Genomic DNA, 18,406 nt, shown 5'->3' with positions numbered 1-18,406 from the left:
ATTGCAGCTTCAGGTTTCCATTTGTTTGGGCCTTACAAATTCTCTTAATGGAAAAAATTTCAGTTCACTGGAAGACTGTAAAAGGCGCTTGAAACAGTTCTTTGTTCAAAAGATAAGTTTAGGGAAGATGAAATTATGAAGTTGCCTGAAAAATGGCAGAAGGTAGGAGAAGGCAATGGCACCCCACTCTAGTACTCTTGCCTGGAAAATCCTATGGACGGAGGAGCCTGGTAGGCTGCAGTCCATGGAGTCATGAAGAGTCAGACACAACTGAGCGACTTCACTTTCAGTTTTCACTTTCATGCCTTGGAGAAGGAAATGGCAACCCACTCCAGTGTTCTTGCCTGGAGAATCCCAGGGACGGGGCAGCCTGGTGGGCTGCCGTCTATGGGGTCGCACAGAGTCAGACATGACTGAAGCGACTTAGCAGCAGCAGCAGCAGCAGCAGTGGAACAAAACAGTGAATACATTGTTCACTTCTTGGTGAAAATGAAAAATGTGTCTTTTTTTTTAACTTAAGGAAGAAGAAGAAGGAACTTTTTGGCCAACCCATTACTGTTTCCTTATTGATTTATTTTCTAGATGATTGGTGTAAGTGGGTTTTTAAAGTGCCCTACTATTATTGTATCGTTGTCTGTCTCTCCATTTATATATGTTATGTTTGTGCTTAGTTGGTCAGTCGTGTTTGACTCCTTGTAACCACATGCACTGTAGCCTGCCAGGCTCTTCTGTTCATGGGATGTTTACGCAGGAATATTGGAGTGGGTTGCCACTTCCCCCTCCAGTTATATATGTTAGTATTTACTTTGTGTATTTAGGTGTTCCTATATTAGGGGCATATATGTTTATGCGTGTTAAGCCCTGCTTTTACACTGATTCCTTTATTATTTGTCTTTTGTTACAGATTTTGTGTTAAAATGTTTTTTGACATGAGGATTATTTCCCCAGCTTTCTTGTCATTATTTGCTTGAAATATCTTTCTCCATATTCTCACTTACAGCTTATGTGGGTCTTTAGCTCTGAAGTGAGTCTCTTTTAAGCAGCATGTTGTTAGATCCTGTTTTTTAATTCAGTCAGCCACCCTATATATTTTTTCTTTCTTTTCGCTGCACCTAGTAACTTGTGGGATCTGTTGCCCAGCCAGGAACTGAACCTGGGCTGTGGCAGTTAAAGACTGGAATCCTAACAGTTAGGCCACCAGGAAACTCCTATTGCAGTTTTCAATTTGGTAACCACCATGGGGTGTATATGTACTTCCCTGGTGGCCCAGATGGTAAAGCGTCTGCCTGCAATGCGGGAGACCCAGGTTCGATCCCTGGGTTGAAAAGATCTCCTGGAAAAGGAAATGGCAACCCACTCCAGTATTCTTGCCTGGAGAATCCCATGGACAGAGGAGCCTGGTAGGCTACAGTCCATGGGGTCACAAAGAGTCAGACACGACTGAGCGACTTCACTATGGGGTTTATACATGTTGACCTGTAGCTATATCTACTAGTTTTAAACTGGTAATCATTTAAGTTCAAACACATTATAAACAATCTACATATTTTTACTCCTTTCTCCCACATTTTCTGTTTTTTATGTCATATTTTACATCTTCATTTTTATTCCGTATCCTGTATATAGTTATAGTTGATTTAAAAATTTTTTGTCCTTCTCAGCCAGTGAGTTGGCTCTTTGCATCAGTAGGCTGAAGTATTGGAGCCTGAGTTTCAGGATCAGTCCCTTCTAATGAATATTCAGGATTGCCTTCCTTTCAGTTCATTTCAGTTCAGTAGCTCAGTCATGTCCGACCCTTTGCAACCCCATGAATTGCAGCACGCCAGGCCTCTCTGTCCATCACCAACTCCCGGAGTTCACTCAGATTCATGTCCATCAAGTCGGTGATGCCATCCACCCATCGCATCCTCTGTCGTCCCCTTCTCCTCCTGCCCTCAATCCCTCCCAGCATCAGAGTCTTTTCCAATGAGTCAACTCTTCGCATGAGGTGGCCCATGTATTGGAGTTTCAGCCTCAGCACCAGTCCTTCCAATGAACACCCAGGACTGGTCTCCTTTAGGATGGACTGGTTGGATCTCCTTGCAGTCCAAGGGACTCTCAAGAGTTTTCTTCAACACCACAGTTCAAAAGCATTAATTCTTCGGCGCTCAGCCTTCTTCACAGTCCAACTCTCACATCCATACATGACTACTGGAAAAACCATAGCCTTGACTAGATGGGCCTTTGTTGGCAAAGTAATGTCTCTTTTTGAATATGCTATCTAGGTTGGTCATAACTTTCCTTCAAGGAGTAAGCGCCTTTTAATTTCATGGCTGCAGTCACCATCTGCAGTGATTTTGGAGCCCCCAAAAATAAAGTCTGACACTGTTTTCACTGTTTCCCATGAAGTGATGGGAACAGATGCCATGATTTCCGTTTTTTGAATGTTGAGCTCTAAGCCAACTTTTTCACTCTTCTCTTTCACTTTCATCAAGAGGGTTTTTAGTTCCTCTTCACTTTGTGCTATAAGAGTGGTATCATCTGCATATCTGAGGTTATTGATATTTCTCCCGGCAATCTTGATTCCAGCTTGTGCTTCATCCGGCCCAGTGTTTCTCATGATGTACTCTGCATAGAAGTTAAATAAGCAGGGTGACAATATACAACCTTAACATACTCCTTTTCCTATTTGGAACCAGTCTGTTGTTCCATGTCCAGTTCTAACTTGCTTCCTGACCTGCATCCAGATTTCTCAAGAGGCAGGTCAGGTGGTCTGGTATTCCCATCTCTTTCAGAATTTTCCACAGTTTGTTGTGATCCACACAGTCAAAGGCTTTGGCATAGTCAATAAAGCAGAAATAGATGTTTTTCTGGAACTCTCTTGCTTTTTCGATGATCCAGCAAATGTTGGCTATTTGCTCTCTGGTTCATTTTGATCTCTGGTTAGAAATTGCCTTTTCTAAAACCAGCTTGAATATCTGGAAGTTCATGGTTCACGTATTGCTGAAGCCTGGCTTGGAGGATTTTGAGCATTACTTTACTAGCATGTGAGATGAGTACAATTGTGTGGTAGTTTGAGCATTCTTTGGCATTGCCTTTCTTTGGGTTGGAATGAAAACTGACCTTTTCCAGTCCTGTGGCCACTGCTGAGTTTTCCAAATTTGCTGGCATATTGAGTGCAGCCCTTTAACAGCATCATCTTTCAGGATTTGAAATAGCTCAACTGGAATTGCATCACCTCCACTAGCTTTGTTTATAATGATGCTTTCTAAGGGCCACCTGACTTCCCATTCCAGGATGTCTGTCTCTAGGTGAGTGATCTCACCATCATGATTATCTTGGTCGTGAAGATCTTTTTTGTACAGTTCTTCTGTGCCTTCCTTTAGGAATGACTAATTTGTTCTCCTTGCTGTCCAAGGGACTCTCAAGAGTCTTCTCCAGCACCACAGTTTGAAAGCATCACTTCTTCAGATCTCAGTGTTCTTTTGGTCCAGACTCACATCTGTACATGACTACTGGGAAACCGTAGCTTTGACTATATGGCCCTTTGTCAGGAAAGTGATATCTTTGCTTTATAATGTGCTGCCTAGGTTTGTCATGGCTTTTCTTCCAAGGAGCAAGCATCTTTTAATTTCATGGCTGCTGTCAGCTGTCACAGTGATTTAGAAGCCCAGGAAAATAAAAGGCTGTCACTCTATTTTTTCCCCGTTTGTTTGCCATGAGGTGATAGGACTGGATGTCATAATTTTTGCTTTTTGAATGTTGAGTCTTAAGCCAGCTTTTTCACTCTCCTTTTTCACCATCATCAAGAGGTTCTTTAGTTCCTCTTTGCTATGTGCCATTAGGGTGGTATCATCTGCATCCAGGGGATCTTCCCAACCCAGGGATTGAACCCAGGTCTCCCACATTGCAGGTGGATTCTTTACGAGCTGAGCCACAAGGGAAGGATCATCTGCATATCTGAGTTTATTGATATTTCTCCCAGCAGTGTTGATTCCAGCTTGTGATTCTTCCAGCCTGGCATTTCACATGATGTATTCTGCATATAAGTTAAATAAACAGGTTGACGGTATACAGTTTTGACGTTGTCCTTTCTCAATTTTGCATCAGTTCGTTTTCACATGTTTGGTTCTAACTCTTGCTTCTTGACTTACATACATATTTCTCAGGAGGCAGGTAAGGTGATCTGGTATTCCCATCTCTTGAAGAATTTTCTACAGTTTGTTGTGATCCACACAGTCAAAGGGTTTAGCATAGTCAATGAAGCAGAAGTAGATGTTTTTCTGGGATTGCTTTGCTTTCTCTGTGATCCAGGGGATGTTGGCAGTTTGATCTCTAGTACCTCTGCCCTTCCTAAATCCATCTTGAACATCTGGAAGTTCTCGGTTCACGTACTGTTGAAGCCTAGTTTGGAGAATTTTGAGCGTTACCTTGCTAGCATGTGAAATGAGTGCAGTTGTGTTGCTGAGCTTTCCAAATTTGCTGGCATATTGAGTGTAGCACTTTCGCAGCATCATCTTTTAGGATTTGAAATAGCTCAGCTGTAATTCCATCACCTCCACTAGCTTTGTTCCTAGTGATGCTTCCTAAGGCCCTCTTGAGTTTGCACTCCAGGATGTCTGACTCTACCTGAGTAATCACACCATCATGCTTATCTGGGTCTTTAAGAGCTTTTTTTGTACAGTGCTTCTGTGTATCCTTGCCATCTCTTCTTAATATCTTCTGCTTCTGTTAGCTCCGTACTGTTTCTGTCCTTTTTTGTGCCCACTTTGCATGCAATGTTTCCTTGGTATCCCTAATTTTCTTGAAGAGATCTCTTCCCATTCTGTTCTTTTCCTCTATTTCTTTGCATTGTTCACTTAAAGCTTTTTCTATCTCTCATTTTGGAACTCTGCATTCAGATAGGTATATCTTTCCTTTTCTCTCTTCCCTTTTGCTACTCTTCTTTTCTCGGCTGTTTGTAAGACCTCCTAGGAGTATGGTTTTGCCCTTTTGCATCTCTCTTTCTTTGGTAGGGTTTTGATAACTGCCTCCTGTACAATGTTACAAACCTCTTTCTATAGCTCTTCAGGGACTCCGTCTATCAGTTCTAATCCCTTGAGTCTATTTGTCAATTCTACTGTATCATCATAAGGGATTTAAGTCATACCTGAATGGCCTAGTGTTTTTGCCTACTTTCTTCAATTTAAGTCTGAATTTTGCAATAAGGAGTTCTTGATCTGAGCCACAGTCAGCTCCTGGTCTTGTTTTTGCTGACTGTATAGAGCTTCTTCTTTGGCTGCAAAGAATATAATCAACCCAATTTTGATATTGACCATCTCGTGGTTTTCCATGTGTAGAGTCATCTCTTATGTTGTTGGAAGAGGCTGTTTGCTGGAACCAGTGCATCCTTTTGTCAGAACTCTTGTTAACCTTTGCCCTGCTTCATTTTGTACTTCAAGGCCACACTTGCCTCTTACTACAGGTTTCTCTTCAATTCCTCCTTTTGCATTCCAGTCCCTTAATATGAAAATGGAATCTTTTTTTGTGACATCTTTGTTTGGTGTTAGTTATAGAAGGTCTTGTAGGTCTTCACAGAATCATTCAACTTCAGATTCTTGAGCACTAGTGTTTAGGGCATAGACTTGGATTACTGTGATATTGAATGGTTTGCCTTGGAAATGAACAGAGCTCATTCTGTTAATTTTGAGATTGCATCCAAGTATTGCATTTCGATTCTTTTGTTGACTGTGAGGGCTACTCCCATTTCTTCTAAAAGATTTTGCCCAAAGTAGTAGATATAATAATGGTCCTCTGAATTAAATTCCCCCATTCTGGTCTATTTTAGTTCACTGATTCCTAAAGTGTCAATGTTCAGTCTTGCCATCTCCTGTTTGACCACTTCCAATTTGCCTTGATTCATGGACCAGCTTCCTATGCAATATTGTTCTTTACAGCATCAGACTTTGCTTCCATCACCAGTCACATCCACAGCTGGGTCTTATTTTTACTTTGGCTCAGTCTCTTCATTCTTTCTCTAGTTATTTCTCCATTCTTCTCCAATAACATATTGGGCACCTGCTGACCTGGGGAGTTATCTTTCAGTGTCCTATCTTTTTGCCTTTTCATATTGTTTATTAGGTTCTCAAGGCAAGAACTTGAGGCAGTTTGCCATTGCCTTCTCCAGTGGAGCATGTTTTGTGGGACTGCTCCAGCATAATTTGTCCGTCTTGTGTGCCCTATACAGCATGGCTCATAGTTTCTTTAGGCTACACAAAGTTGTGATCCATGTGATCAGTTTGGTTAGTTTTCTGTGATTGTGGTTTTCATTCTGTCTGTCCTCTGATGGATGAGGATAAGAGTCTTGTGTAAGCTTCCTGATGGGAGGAACTGGCCATGGGGAAAACTGGGTCTTGCTCTGGTGGGTAGGACTGTGTTCAGTAAATCTTAAATCTGACTTTCTGCTGATGGGTGGGGTTGTGTTCCATTCCTGTAGTTTGGGCTGAGGCCAAACTATGATAGGGGCAATGGTGACCTTCTCCAAAAGGACTTTCGCCAGCACACTGTGCCTCCCATGACTGCTGCTGTCAGTGTCCCTGACCCTGCAGCAGGCCACTGTTGACCTGTGCCTCCACCAGAGATAATTGTTCTCCAGTTTGTGGATCGGGCTTCCTTGTGGCTCAGATGGTAGTGTCTGTCTACAATGCCGGACATCCGAGTTCAATCCCTGGGTAGGGAAGAGCCCCTGGAGAAGGAAATGTCAATCCACTCCAGTATTCTTGCCTGGAAAATCCCATGGATGGAGGAGCCTGGCGGGCTACCGTCCACAGGGTTGCAAAGAGTCGGACATGACTGAGCGACTTCACTTTCACTTATGTGATTGTCCACCTGGCGGTTCTGCAGTGGGGCTGATGGCGACCTCCTCCAGAAGGACTTACCGCACACGTGTTACCTCCCAGGACTGCTGCTGCCAGAGCCCCTGTCCCTGCGGCACACCACTGTTGACTCACACCTGTGCAGGAGACCCTCACACTCGCAAGTAGGTCTGTCTCAGTCTCGTGGGGGTCGCTGCTCCTTTCCCTGGGTCCTGGTGCACACAAGGTTTTGTTCATGCCCTCCAGGAGTCTCTGGCAGCTGTGAGGTTTGATTTTGAATGCAGTTGCATCCCTCTTACTGTCTTGTTGCTTCTCCTTTGCCCTTGGATGTGGGGTATCTTTTTTTGGTGGGTTCCAACATTATCCTGTTGATGATTGTTCAGCAGGTAATTGCAGTTTTGGTGTTCTTGCAGGAGAACATGAGTGCGTATCATGTAAGTGGTTGATCTGTAGCCTTTACTATGTATTTGCTTTTGTGAATTTTTTTGTTTTGGTTTTGGGGTTTCCTTCCTTTTTTTTTTTTTTTTGACTGCACCATATAGCTTGTCGGATCTTAGTTCCCCAGCCAGGGATTGAATCCGGGCCCTCAGTGGTAAAAGTGCCAAGTCCTAACCACTAGACTGCCAGGGAATCCCCTATATTTGTATAGTAGGATTTTATCTTTCCTATAGATTTTTATTTTTCTTGTTGTAACCTTTCCTTTTCCTTAGAAACTATCTTTTAACATATCTTTTAGGGTTGTTTTTAAGAGTTTATGATGAACTCTTTTAGCTTTTGCTTGTCTGAGAAGTTCTTTATCTTGCCTTCAATTTTAAATGATAATCTTGCTGAGTAATATATCTAGGTTGTAGGTTTTTTCTTTTCAGCACTTTAATATATCATTGCCAGTCCCTGATTGCTTGCAAAGTTTCTACAGAATAATCCAGTGAGCCTTATGAGGGTTCACTTGCCGCCTTTAGAATTCTCCCTTTATCTTTGCTACTGCTAAGTCACTTCAGTCATGTCTGACTCTCTGCGACCCCATAAACAGCAGCCCACCAGGCTCCCCCATCCCTGTGATTCTCCAGGCAAGAACACTGGAGTGGGTTCCTTTATCTTTAACCTTTCCCATTTTAATTATGATATGTTTTGTTTTTTTTTTTAATTTTATTTTATTTTTAAACTTTACATAATTGTATTAGTTTTGCCAAATATCAAAATGAATCTGCCACAGGCATACATGTGTTTGTACCTCTGTTTGGGTTCATTTTGTTTGGAACCGTCTATGCTTCCTGTCCTTGGATATCTCTTTTTCAGGTTTGGGAAAATTTCAGCCATAACTTCTTCAAATATATTTTCAACCCTTTTCTCTCTCCTCCTTCTTGGACCCTATAAGCAAATGTTAATATGTTTGTTGTTGTCCTAGAGGTCTCTTAAAAACTCTTCCCATTTTTTAAAATTTGTTTTTCTTTTTGTTGTTCTAATGGAGTGATTTCTATTATTTTGTCTTCCATACCACTTAAAAAGTGTTCTTCTGTATCACCAAATCTACTGTTATTTCTTTCTACTGTATTTTTCATTTCAGTTATTGTATTCAGTTCTGACTTTTTTCTTTTTTTAGTTCCTTGTTAAAGTTCTCACTGTGTTCATCTGTTCTTTTCCCAAGTCCAATTACCATTCTGATTAGTAATGCTTTGAATTCTTTATTTAGTAAATTATTTACCAGTGTCATTAGTAGTTTTTTTTTTTTTTTCATGGGTTTTGTCTTGTTCTTTCATCTGAAGCAAATTCTTCTGTCTTGTTATTTTGCTTACTTTTCTGTTTCTCTATGAAACTTGGTGAAACAGTTACCTATCGCAGTCTTGTAGGGGTGTCTGTTGGGTCATCCCTAGTTAGTACCAGGTGCCTTTGGTAGGAGAGCTGGGTTTTATATGAACACGATTACATCTTCCTCCACGGAGTGCTGGCAGCTTTCAGCTTATTTGGGTCTAGGGATACAGACAGATGGGCTGGAACAGAGTCAAGTGTGAGCTGGGGCTTCTCTGCCCAGTGACCAATACCACCCGATTGTGGATGAGATCAGGTTCTGTGTTGCCGGAATACAAGGCCTGAGGATCAGGTCTGAGCTGGCTCTGTTTTCTCTAAGTATGTGTGCTCCCCCTCCCAGCGTTGGCACACTTGCCCTCGAGGGGGGCTGAAGCAAGAGGAGCACGTGTGGGCACTTGTCATGGATTGGGGTCCATGCCCTGTGGTTCTGGCACCATTTTAGAGTACCAGACTGCTGTTGATCCACTCTCTCCAGGAGTGCCCACAGTGGTTGCCTTTCCCTGTTCAGATGCTGCTTCGGGCCTGAGCCAGCTCCACCCTCTACAACTACATTCTCCACAGCCAGGGCAGCCCTTGCCCTAATGTGGAGCTCTTTTGTGGAGCAGGAAGGGCCAAGGCAGATGCCCTGTGTGGACTGGGCATGCACCGTGGATGCCCTATTACCAGTCAGAGTTCCAGACTGTTCCCAGTCCACCTCCTTTGCAAGCACCAGCAACGATTGCTCCTGACCTGTTTGGATGCTGCCCCAGATTCAAGCCACGCCGGTCCCCTGCAACTGTGCACTTCCGTTGGCTAAGGCAGCCCTTGTTATAGTGTGGAGCTGTGCCAGAGTGGCTGCTCAACTCGTCCAAGGTGTGTGCTGAGGTGGTAGTGGGAAACAGGCCAGAGACCTGCTCCCTCTGTCCTATTTCAGGAGTAAGCAAGCATCTGCTCACTCTTCATGAGTGGAGTCTAGGTTTCTTAGAGCCTGTCAGTCCCACTGGTTTTGAAACCACCTGAAGGGACTCACCTTCCTGGTGTTGGACCCTAGGCATAGGGAGCCCAGTAACTGGTTCCAGCTGATTGTTCCCTGGGAAGGGCCTCTGGGCCCGTGTGCGCTTTCCTCTTCTGCGCCCTCTCTCGGAAGGGGCGGGCAATTGCATGGACTTGTGTCCTTTCCCCTGCATTTGGTGTCACGTGCATCTTTCTTACACCTTTGGTTATGGAAGAGTCTGAATGCCAGTCTCCATTTTGTTTTCGGTGATAACTGCTCCACACATAGATGTATTTTTGATGTGTTAGTAGGGGGAAGTGAGCTCTGTATCCTACTCTGCCATCTTGACCCCACCCCTCAAGTTTTTGGTTAAATAAGTTCACAATTTAAAAAAAAAGCTTTTGTTTCATTATCCTAGTTTTGCATATTTCAGAAGATGAGATAAATTAAACCAGGCAATTAGATATTATTTCAGATAAGAATTTTTTTACTTGAAGTATAGTTGATTTATATTGTATTAGTTTCTGGTGTGATTCAGTTATACACATATATATTCTTTTTCATATCTTTTCCATTATAGGTTATTATAAATAAGATACTGAATATATAGTTCCTTGTGTTGTACAGTCGGACCTTGTTGTTTACCTGTATTATATATAGTAGTTTGTATCTGCTCACCCCAAATTCCTGATTTTCTCTCCGTCTTGCTATTTTCCTTTTGATTTGTTTTCTGTGTTCATGAGTCTATTTCTGTTTTGTTAATAAATTCATTTGTGTCATATTTTAAATTCTGCATATGAGTAATATCATACATTGTCTTTCTCTGATTTATTTCACTTAGTATGATAATCTCTAAGTCTATTCATGTTGTTGCAAGTGGCATTATTTTATTTTTTCTGGCTCAGTCCATTGTGTGTGTGTGTGTGTGTACTACATCTTCTTTTTTATTTTTTTTTAATTGTGCTGGTATATAATTGCTTTACAATGTTTTGTTAATTTCTGCTGTATGACAAAGTGAGTCAGCTATATGTATACATATCCCCTCCATCTCGGACTTCCCTTATCACCTCACTTTCTATCTGTTCATGTGTCAGTGGACATTTAGGTAGCTTCCATGTCTTGACTTTTGTAAATAGTGCTGCTTTGAACATTGGGGTACATGTATCTTTTTGAAATAGAGTTTTCTCTGGATATATGCCCAGAAGCAGAGTAGCTAGATCATACGGTAGCTTTTGTTAAGAAACCCCCATACTGTTTTCCATAGTGGCTGTACCAATTCACATTCCCACCAACAGTGTAAGAGGATTCTCTTTTCTGTACACCCTCTCCAGAATTTATTATTTGTAGACTTTTTAATGATGGCCATTCTAACCAGTGAGAGATGATACCTCATTGTAATTACGATATACATTTCTCTGATAATTAATGGTGTTGCACATCAGATAAGAATTTTTAATTGAATAATTAAGGTTATACATATGCTGTGTAGCCTTATATCATCTGTATGTTTTAAAGTGCAGAATAAGCATCATTCCCAGGTAGTTAGAATATCAGCAGATTTCTTAAGATACTACATTCTATCAGCAGTAAGCCCATGTTTTTCAGTAGTGGTAGAAATAAGATTATTCCTATTTAGATCACACATGTTAAGTTGCTTCAGTCATATCTGACTCTTTGAAACCCTGTGGATTGTAGCCCGTCAGGCTTCTCTGTCCATGGAATTCTCCAGGCAAGAATTTTGGAGTGGGTAAGGCATGCCCTCCTCCCAGGGATCTTCCCAACCTAAGGATCAAACCCACAGCTCTTAAGTCTGCTGCATTGTCAGGCAGGTTCTTTACCACTAGCGCCACGTGAGAAGCCCACATAAAAGAGATCATACTTAATGGGTCAGACCTGTTAGAAAGAGGAGAGCCTAGCAAGAGATCAGAATAGCTCGCACAGTTGAGCCTTCTTTGGGTTCCCACAGTTTGAAGAGAAATGGACTTCAGTAATAAAAGGAGTTAATTACTGATTGTATGTGGATTTGAAGATCTGTGAGGTTCCTTTTACGTCTAAATATGCTTTCTTCTTATCTGCCAACAGGTACAACTGTAACTGCTTTACGATTATTTAAGAATCTACCTGTAAGAAAGCAATTTTACTCAACTGCTAAAAAATGTAAAGATGAAATTAAAAAGATTCAAGATCTCCTTATAAGCTATGGTATACTTAAACCTGATGTAAGGATTGTTTTTATACATAACAAGGTAAGCATTATTGTACTTTCTACAGAATTTTTTGATACGTGACGTAGTAACGGGACAGTGCATTTTGTCTAAATCAGATGTGTAAGAATCTTTCAAAATTTGTCCACATTTGTTTAGTTTTTTTCTTTATTGTATAAAGAGCATCTTTGTTACCTCACATCTATATGAAATCTGATTGAACCTTTTATTTCTTAATTTCTAAGATAAGTTATTCCACCAAGAAACTTTTTCATCCAAGGAATGTTTGAGTGCTTCCTAAATATGAAGATGACTGAGACTTGTTATTTTCCTTTAAGAAGTTCACTGTTTAAAAACAAACAAATGAAAAAAAAAGTTCACTGTTTAGTGATATTTTCTTCCTTTTATTTTAAATGGTTTCTTCTTTGGAAGAGTTTTGTGTTTGCTTTTTAAAGGAAACTCTACTCATTTCTTTCCATTTTTCAAAGCAGGGCTGATGAGGAATTCCTCTTGTTGCTTGATAAATCTTAGGGGAAAGGAAGGTTTACATATCTTCTGAATGTTCTGTTTCATAAAATTCTACATGTGCACCTCAAAATATTTACTGTAAGGAGAGTAGAAGTTTGTAAACCTGGTGGGGAGTAGAGAGGTAACACTTATTGAGGGTGTGCACAGGGCCAATGCCTGTGCTATTTTCATGAAACTCCTGTACTCCACAGCAGCAGCCGAGTGAAGAGACATTATGTCAACTTGCAGTGGTCCTCTACACTGGACTTAGAGAGGTTTGCTCAGAATTGCACAGCTGGTAAATGTTGAGATTGGTTTTGAAACTTTACATGCCTACTGAGTATAGATTCTTCACACTCTACTGTTTTGTCTTCGTATTTTAATACTATATTACATTGTGTAGTTCTTTTCTAGGTTTCAGAGCACTTAGAATAACCTTGTAGGGTAGACAGCCTTACCTCTATTTGTATAGGGAAGCTCAGAATGATCTAAGGAATTGTTCTTGTTAATGAATTTCCTTCTTAAATATCAACTAGCAGTTTTCCTGATTTTATCTCTATTCGTGGCTGTGGTGGGTCTTTGTTGTTGCATGGGCTTTTCTGCAGTGACAGCGAGCAAGGGCTGCTCGCCAGTTACGGTGCACGGGCTTCTCGTTTCAGTGGCTTATTTTGTGGCAGAGCATGGGCTCTGGGGCATGTGGGCTTCCGTAGTTGTGGCATGTGAGCTCAGTAGTGTTGGCTCCCGAGCTCTAGAGCGCAGGCTCAATGGTTTTGGCACATGGGCTCAGTTGATCTGTGGCATGTGGAATCTTCCTGGATCAGGTATCAAACCTGTGTCTGCTGCATTGGCAGGCAGATGAGGGAAGCCCCGTTTTCTATTTTACGGTAAGTAATTCTACTGAGATCCAAGCACTTTTTCATCCAGTTTTCTTTCTACTCCATGTCTTTATGCTTGTTATTAAGAAGATTCCATATGTTTTTTTTTTTTTTAATCTCCATTTTTCTTTTCTTTTTTTAAAATTTTATTATTATTTTACTTTACAATATTGTATTGGTTTTGCCGTACATCAACATGCATCTGCCATGGGTGTACACGTATTCCCCATCCTGAACCCCCCTCCCAGCTCCCTCCCCATACCATCCCTGTGGGTCATCCCAGTGCACCAGCCCCAAGCTTCCTGTATCCATATGTTTTTTAATTTAATTATTTTTGGCTGCTCCAGGTCTTCATTGCTGTGAGCAGGCTTTCTCTAGTTGCAGTCCCTGGGCTTCTCGTTGCAGTGACTTCTCCTGTTGCGGCATGTGGGGTCTAGAGTGCATAAGCTTAGTGGTCATGGCGTGTGGGCTCAGTAGTTGTGCTGGGTGTGCCTAGTTGCCCCGCAGCATGTGGAGTCTTTCCAGACCAGGGATCAAACCCACGTCCCCTGCCTTGGCAGGCAGCTTCTTAACCGCTGGACCACCAGGGAAGTCCAAGAAGATTCTCATATTAAACCAAATTACAGTGGAATATTTATGATCAGAATTTTTAGTCATCTTAAAAAAATAAAAAAGAAAGAAAAACATTAAGAATAGTCAGCCACCTGTTACTGCTGGCATAGACCTCAACCAAATGATACCTTGAAATCTCTTCCAGCTCTATCATGCTAGAATTCCTCAGGATGTTGATGGATGGAGGCTCATCCTGCTAATATAAATAACCCTATGACCTCTTGATCCAAAGAACATTTCGTTATTAAAAGTTGAATGTACCCAAGTTAAGAAAATATCAAAGGCAAAAGAAAGAATGATCAGTAGAGGAAAACAGATGGCGAAAGGTAAAACATGAAGACAGGAGCTACGTTTTTATAGCAGAATAGTGACTACAACCAAAGAGAAAAGTTTTGAGGAAGAGAAAACAGAAGAATAAAATAAGATTATTGTCTAATGTAATGGAGATGAGTATTTGAAGTCAAATATATATCTTCTAAACTTAGGATAAGTTTATTATTTTCGCAACCTATGTAAGATCATCAGTGTAGGTATTTTCTTTTGAAAATGGAAAGTAGTATTTTTCAATACAATGTATTTTATAACTTTTCAAGTACACCATATCTGAGCTTATATTGAGCAAACACAGGTCTCTCAGTGGCCTTCAATAATTTCAGATGCAGTGCAAATCTTGGAGAGTATTGCACTATTAAAGTAATGTAATACTATCAAAAGTCTTACAATAAAATTATAAATCAGTTTGTGGACAGGAAGAGCCACATGAAAAGCTTAAAGGAAGGTAAAAACCTTCAAGTGGAAAATAGCACATGAAATAGTTTTATAATAATTGTGGACACAGTATGTTTAGTCTTTGTTTAATCAAAAGTTTCATCAGGCATCTTTTTTTTAATGCACATGCTGAGGTAACTGGCTCTGCCTTCCTCTTGGGGAATTTGACATTTCTGAAGGTGCAAGTACTGTAAGTAAAATGTCACTGTCTTGGCATCAGTTTTTAGCGTTGAGTATTTAAATAGAGCTAGATTATGGGATCTGAAGATAGTGCTGTATTTAAAAGTTTCTTATGACTTTAAAGTAAATTGTGCCTACTAATATAGCCCAAATAAAGTCTTGTAGTAAAATTAAGTATTACCTACACAAGTAAATCATGGACTCAGTTATATTTCTAAGCTTTTTTAAGTATAAATTATTATTTCACTCTTTTATTTCTTAGTATGCTGTTGTACCTCAAATGTTAAATATATTGTTTAAGTTCCAAAAATAGCATCAACACATTATCATAAATCTCTCTGAACATTGAGTTCTGCTCTACTCTTACAAATAATGCTTATGTTTATCATACTTTATGTGCTTTTCTGAGAAATTTTTTTTTGCCTTAGCTTAAAATTTAAACATGGCAATATTGGTTTCTCTTCATTTGAAAAATTTTTTTCTGCATTACAAACAAACAATCATATTGCACATACTATGAGAAGTACTATTGCTATTTTGACATCTTGGATTAGTGTTCCTTCTTTTTATGAAGGTTTATAACCTGCCAAGACATTCTTTGAATACTGATAATGTTAATGTTCTTGCCAGTATGGTTATGTTAGAAAGAGGTATTTTTCTTCTTTCATCACCATGTTCCTTGAAAGCATATTGAATAATGAGACAGCCAAAGGGAAATAATTTACAAGTGGATTCAGTGACTTTATTTAAAGTAGATTTTATTTGGAGAAATGCTAGAGCCATTCCTTAGATAAGCACTACAGTCTTCAGCCTTAGTTTTGTAACTGAATCCCTGTGAGGTCCTGTTATATGTTTTTTTTTTTTTCATTTATAAAATAGTTATTTCACAGAATTAGGAGTTTTTCTCAATTTGGTAAGATCTGAAACCCACTTAATATTAGCTGTTTCATATGTTCATGAGTAATTTTACAGAGCACTAGTTCAAACATAATGATAAATATGTGATTTCAAATAATGGATACTTTAATACTTCATACTTGTTGATTTTGGGGAATATTTTCCTTTGCCTAAAGTATCATTTGTGTTTTTAAAAATTATTTTGAATTTAATTCTATCTTGATAATTAGAGGCCCACTGGTATTACAAAAGCTGAATTGGATATTATGGATATAAGGTCTTTCTGTTACAAGAGGGAAGTTAATTAATGACTTTTTACCTATCTCTCCTTTATATGACATGACTGTTAAGGCTTATTGAGATTAGTTTATTTATTTTTGAAGTCTGGAAGAATGATGACTAAGAATGAGAAAGAAGGGACACATTTATTGGGTAATAAACTGAAGATAAATAAATGGTAGTTTACAATCTGTATCCTGTACATTTGTGGTATTCCCTTTGTTCATTTTATTCTACTTTGCATCTTTTAGCCTTTTACTCATATTTTGTGAATGTCCCAGTTTTGTTTCACCTGTGCTGTGCGGAATCAAGGAAAAGTCTTTTGCCCGTAACTGGACCAGTGTTAAAGGCCACCTCCCTCTCCCATCCCCTCCAGTGTTGCGGAGGCAGTGTAATCAAAGAGAAATTTCAGTTCAGGATTATGGTTTGAATGCTCCTTTCTTCTGAAGAATATATCCCTCCAGTTCCAACCTTGAAAGTTTGGGTGGAATTGTTTTTATTTCTTTTTTCATTAGTGAAAGTGAATGTGCCTTCAGATATGTTTTAAGGTTAACTTGGGGCTAATTATCAATTATGATTGGTTGTTTGTCTTTTGGTTTGTTTTTACTTGCAAATTAAGGATAAAATTTTTAATGGTTCTCATATTTTCTTCTTTGTTATATTAAATTCTTTTACTTTTCACCTGACTTCTGAGAAATACTATATAGAAAAGATAAGAGACATATATAAGTCAAATTTTAGTTTAGTTGATTTCTAATTTTGATGTTTGCTGACACTATTTTTAAGAAATCTTTAAAGCCTTCTGCTGTCTCTCAGCAAGACTTATTCTGTAACTTTTTCCATAGCATTTTCTCTACCCCTATTATATGATTTTTGCTTTATTGGAAATGATTTGCGTTCTCTCTCCCTGTCCCAACAGCCTTTTGTGGAAGGGAGGGCTGCATTTTACTTATATCTGTTTTCCTTTTAATTCTCACTTAGTGTTACAATATACTGAGTATGGATCATAAAAAAGAATGAAATGATGCCATAAAGGTTATCATACTAAGTGAAGTAAGCCACAAAAAGACAAATACCATATGATGCAGCTTATATGTGGCATATAGAATATGACATAGATGAAGTTCTCTGTGAAACAGAAACAGACCCACAGATAGAGAAAACAAATTTGTGGTTGCCAAGTGGGAGTGGGGTGTGGGGGAGGGACAGATTGGCAGTTTGGTAATCATGTTTGTTTTCTATTTTCTGTGGGATCTATTTCTGTTTTGTATATAAGTTCATTTTTTTTTTTTTTTAGATTTCACATATAAGCAATGTCACATAATATTTGTCTTTCTCTGACTCACTTAACTTCACTTAGTATGATAATCTCTAAGTCCATCTGTGTTTCTGCAAATGCCTTATTTCATTCCTTTACATGGCTGAGTAATATTCCAACTTTATGTCTTAGTGTGTATATATATATACACACACACAAATGGGACCTAACAAAGCTTTTGCACCACAAGGGAAACCATAAACAAAACAAAAAGACAACCTACAGAATGGGAGAAAATATTTACAAATGATGTGACTAATAAGGCATTAATCTCCAAAATGTACAGAGAACTCATACACTCATTATCAAACAAAAAAAACAAACTACCCAATCAAAAAATGGGCAAAAGATCTAAGACATTTCTCCAAAGAAGACATACAGAGATGACCAAAAGGCACATGAGAAAATGCTTAACGTTGCCAATCATTAGAGAAATGCAAATCAAAATGACTAGTACCGCTTTAAATTCATGATCACTAATCTTAGTACTGCCTGGTAGTCATACTGTTTCTGTGGTCTGTTTTCTCTCCTGGTCTCCTATATCCACAGTGCTTTAAGCCAATTTTACTGTATAAGCAAATCACCTGGGCATCTTGTTAACAGGTTCTGATTTAGTAGCTCAGCGAGGACTTGAGATTCTACATTTCCAACCAGTCCCCAGGTGGTACAGTTGCTGCTGGTCCATAATCCATATGTTGAGTTGCAAAATCCCAAAAAGCTATTTCATCTCTCTTCTCAGACAATCAAGTCTTTCTTCCCTGTCTTCACTCTTACTTGATCTTACATCCTATTTTACTGAGAAAATTGAGAGAACTTTTATAAACTATCCACCTGTCTGCAATTGTGCCCATAACATTCAACCTTCTCTTCTATTATTATAGATGCATGCCTCATGTTTTTAGGCAAGGCCAATTGCTTCACTTGGGCAAAGTTTCTTAAAATAAGTGTCTGTATTCACTGTCTCCAATTAGCTTTCTTCCCATTCTCTCAAACCCACTCTAGTCAGACTTTCTCTTTCTACCACTCCACCAAAACTACTTTTACCAAGGTCACCATTGACTTTCAGATTTCTGAATCCAGTGGTCATTTCTCAGATTTTATCTTACTTAACGTTTACCACAGTTGATCTCATCCTTGAAACACTTTTCCACTTG

At 39.5% G+C, this 18,406-nt stretch overlaps 1 protein-coding gene across 3 annotated transcripts in view; it reads left to right on the top strand.

The window, feature by feature from the left end:
• Positions 1–18,406, top strand: part of PMS1 (PMS1 homolog 1, mismatch repair system component) — a 110,831-nt gene that overhangs the window by 44,086 nt on the left and 48,339 nt on the right. For all 3 annotated transcript variants that reach the window (XM_061432990.1, XM_061432999.1, XM_061433008.1), the window contains exon 5: positions 11,695–11,858. In XM_061432990.1, coding sequence (XP_061288974.1) covers positions 11,695–11,858 — 164 coding nt within the window. The remainder of the gene's footprint in view (positions 1–11,694; positions 11,859–18,406) is intronic.

The sequence above is a fragment of the Bos javanicus genome, chromosome 2 (genome assembly GCF_032452875.1).
Source record: "Bos javanicus breed banteng chromosome 2, ARS-OSU_banteng_1.0, whole genome shotgun sequence".
Taxonomy (NCBI): domain Eukaryota; kingdom Metazoa; phylum Chordata; class Mammalia; order Artiodactyla; family Bovidae; genus Bos; species Bos javanicus.
The sequence above is the reverse complement of the archived record's forward strand: the minus strand, read 5'-3'. Positions and strand labels throughout refer to the sequence as shown.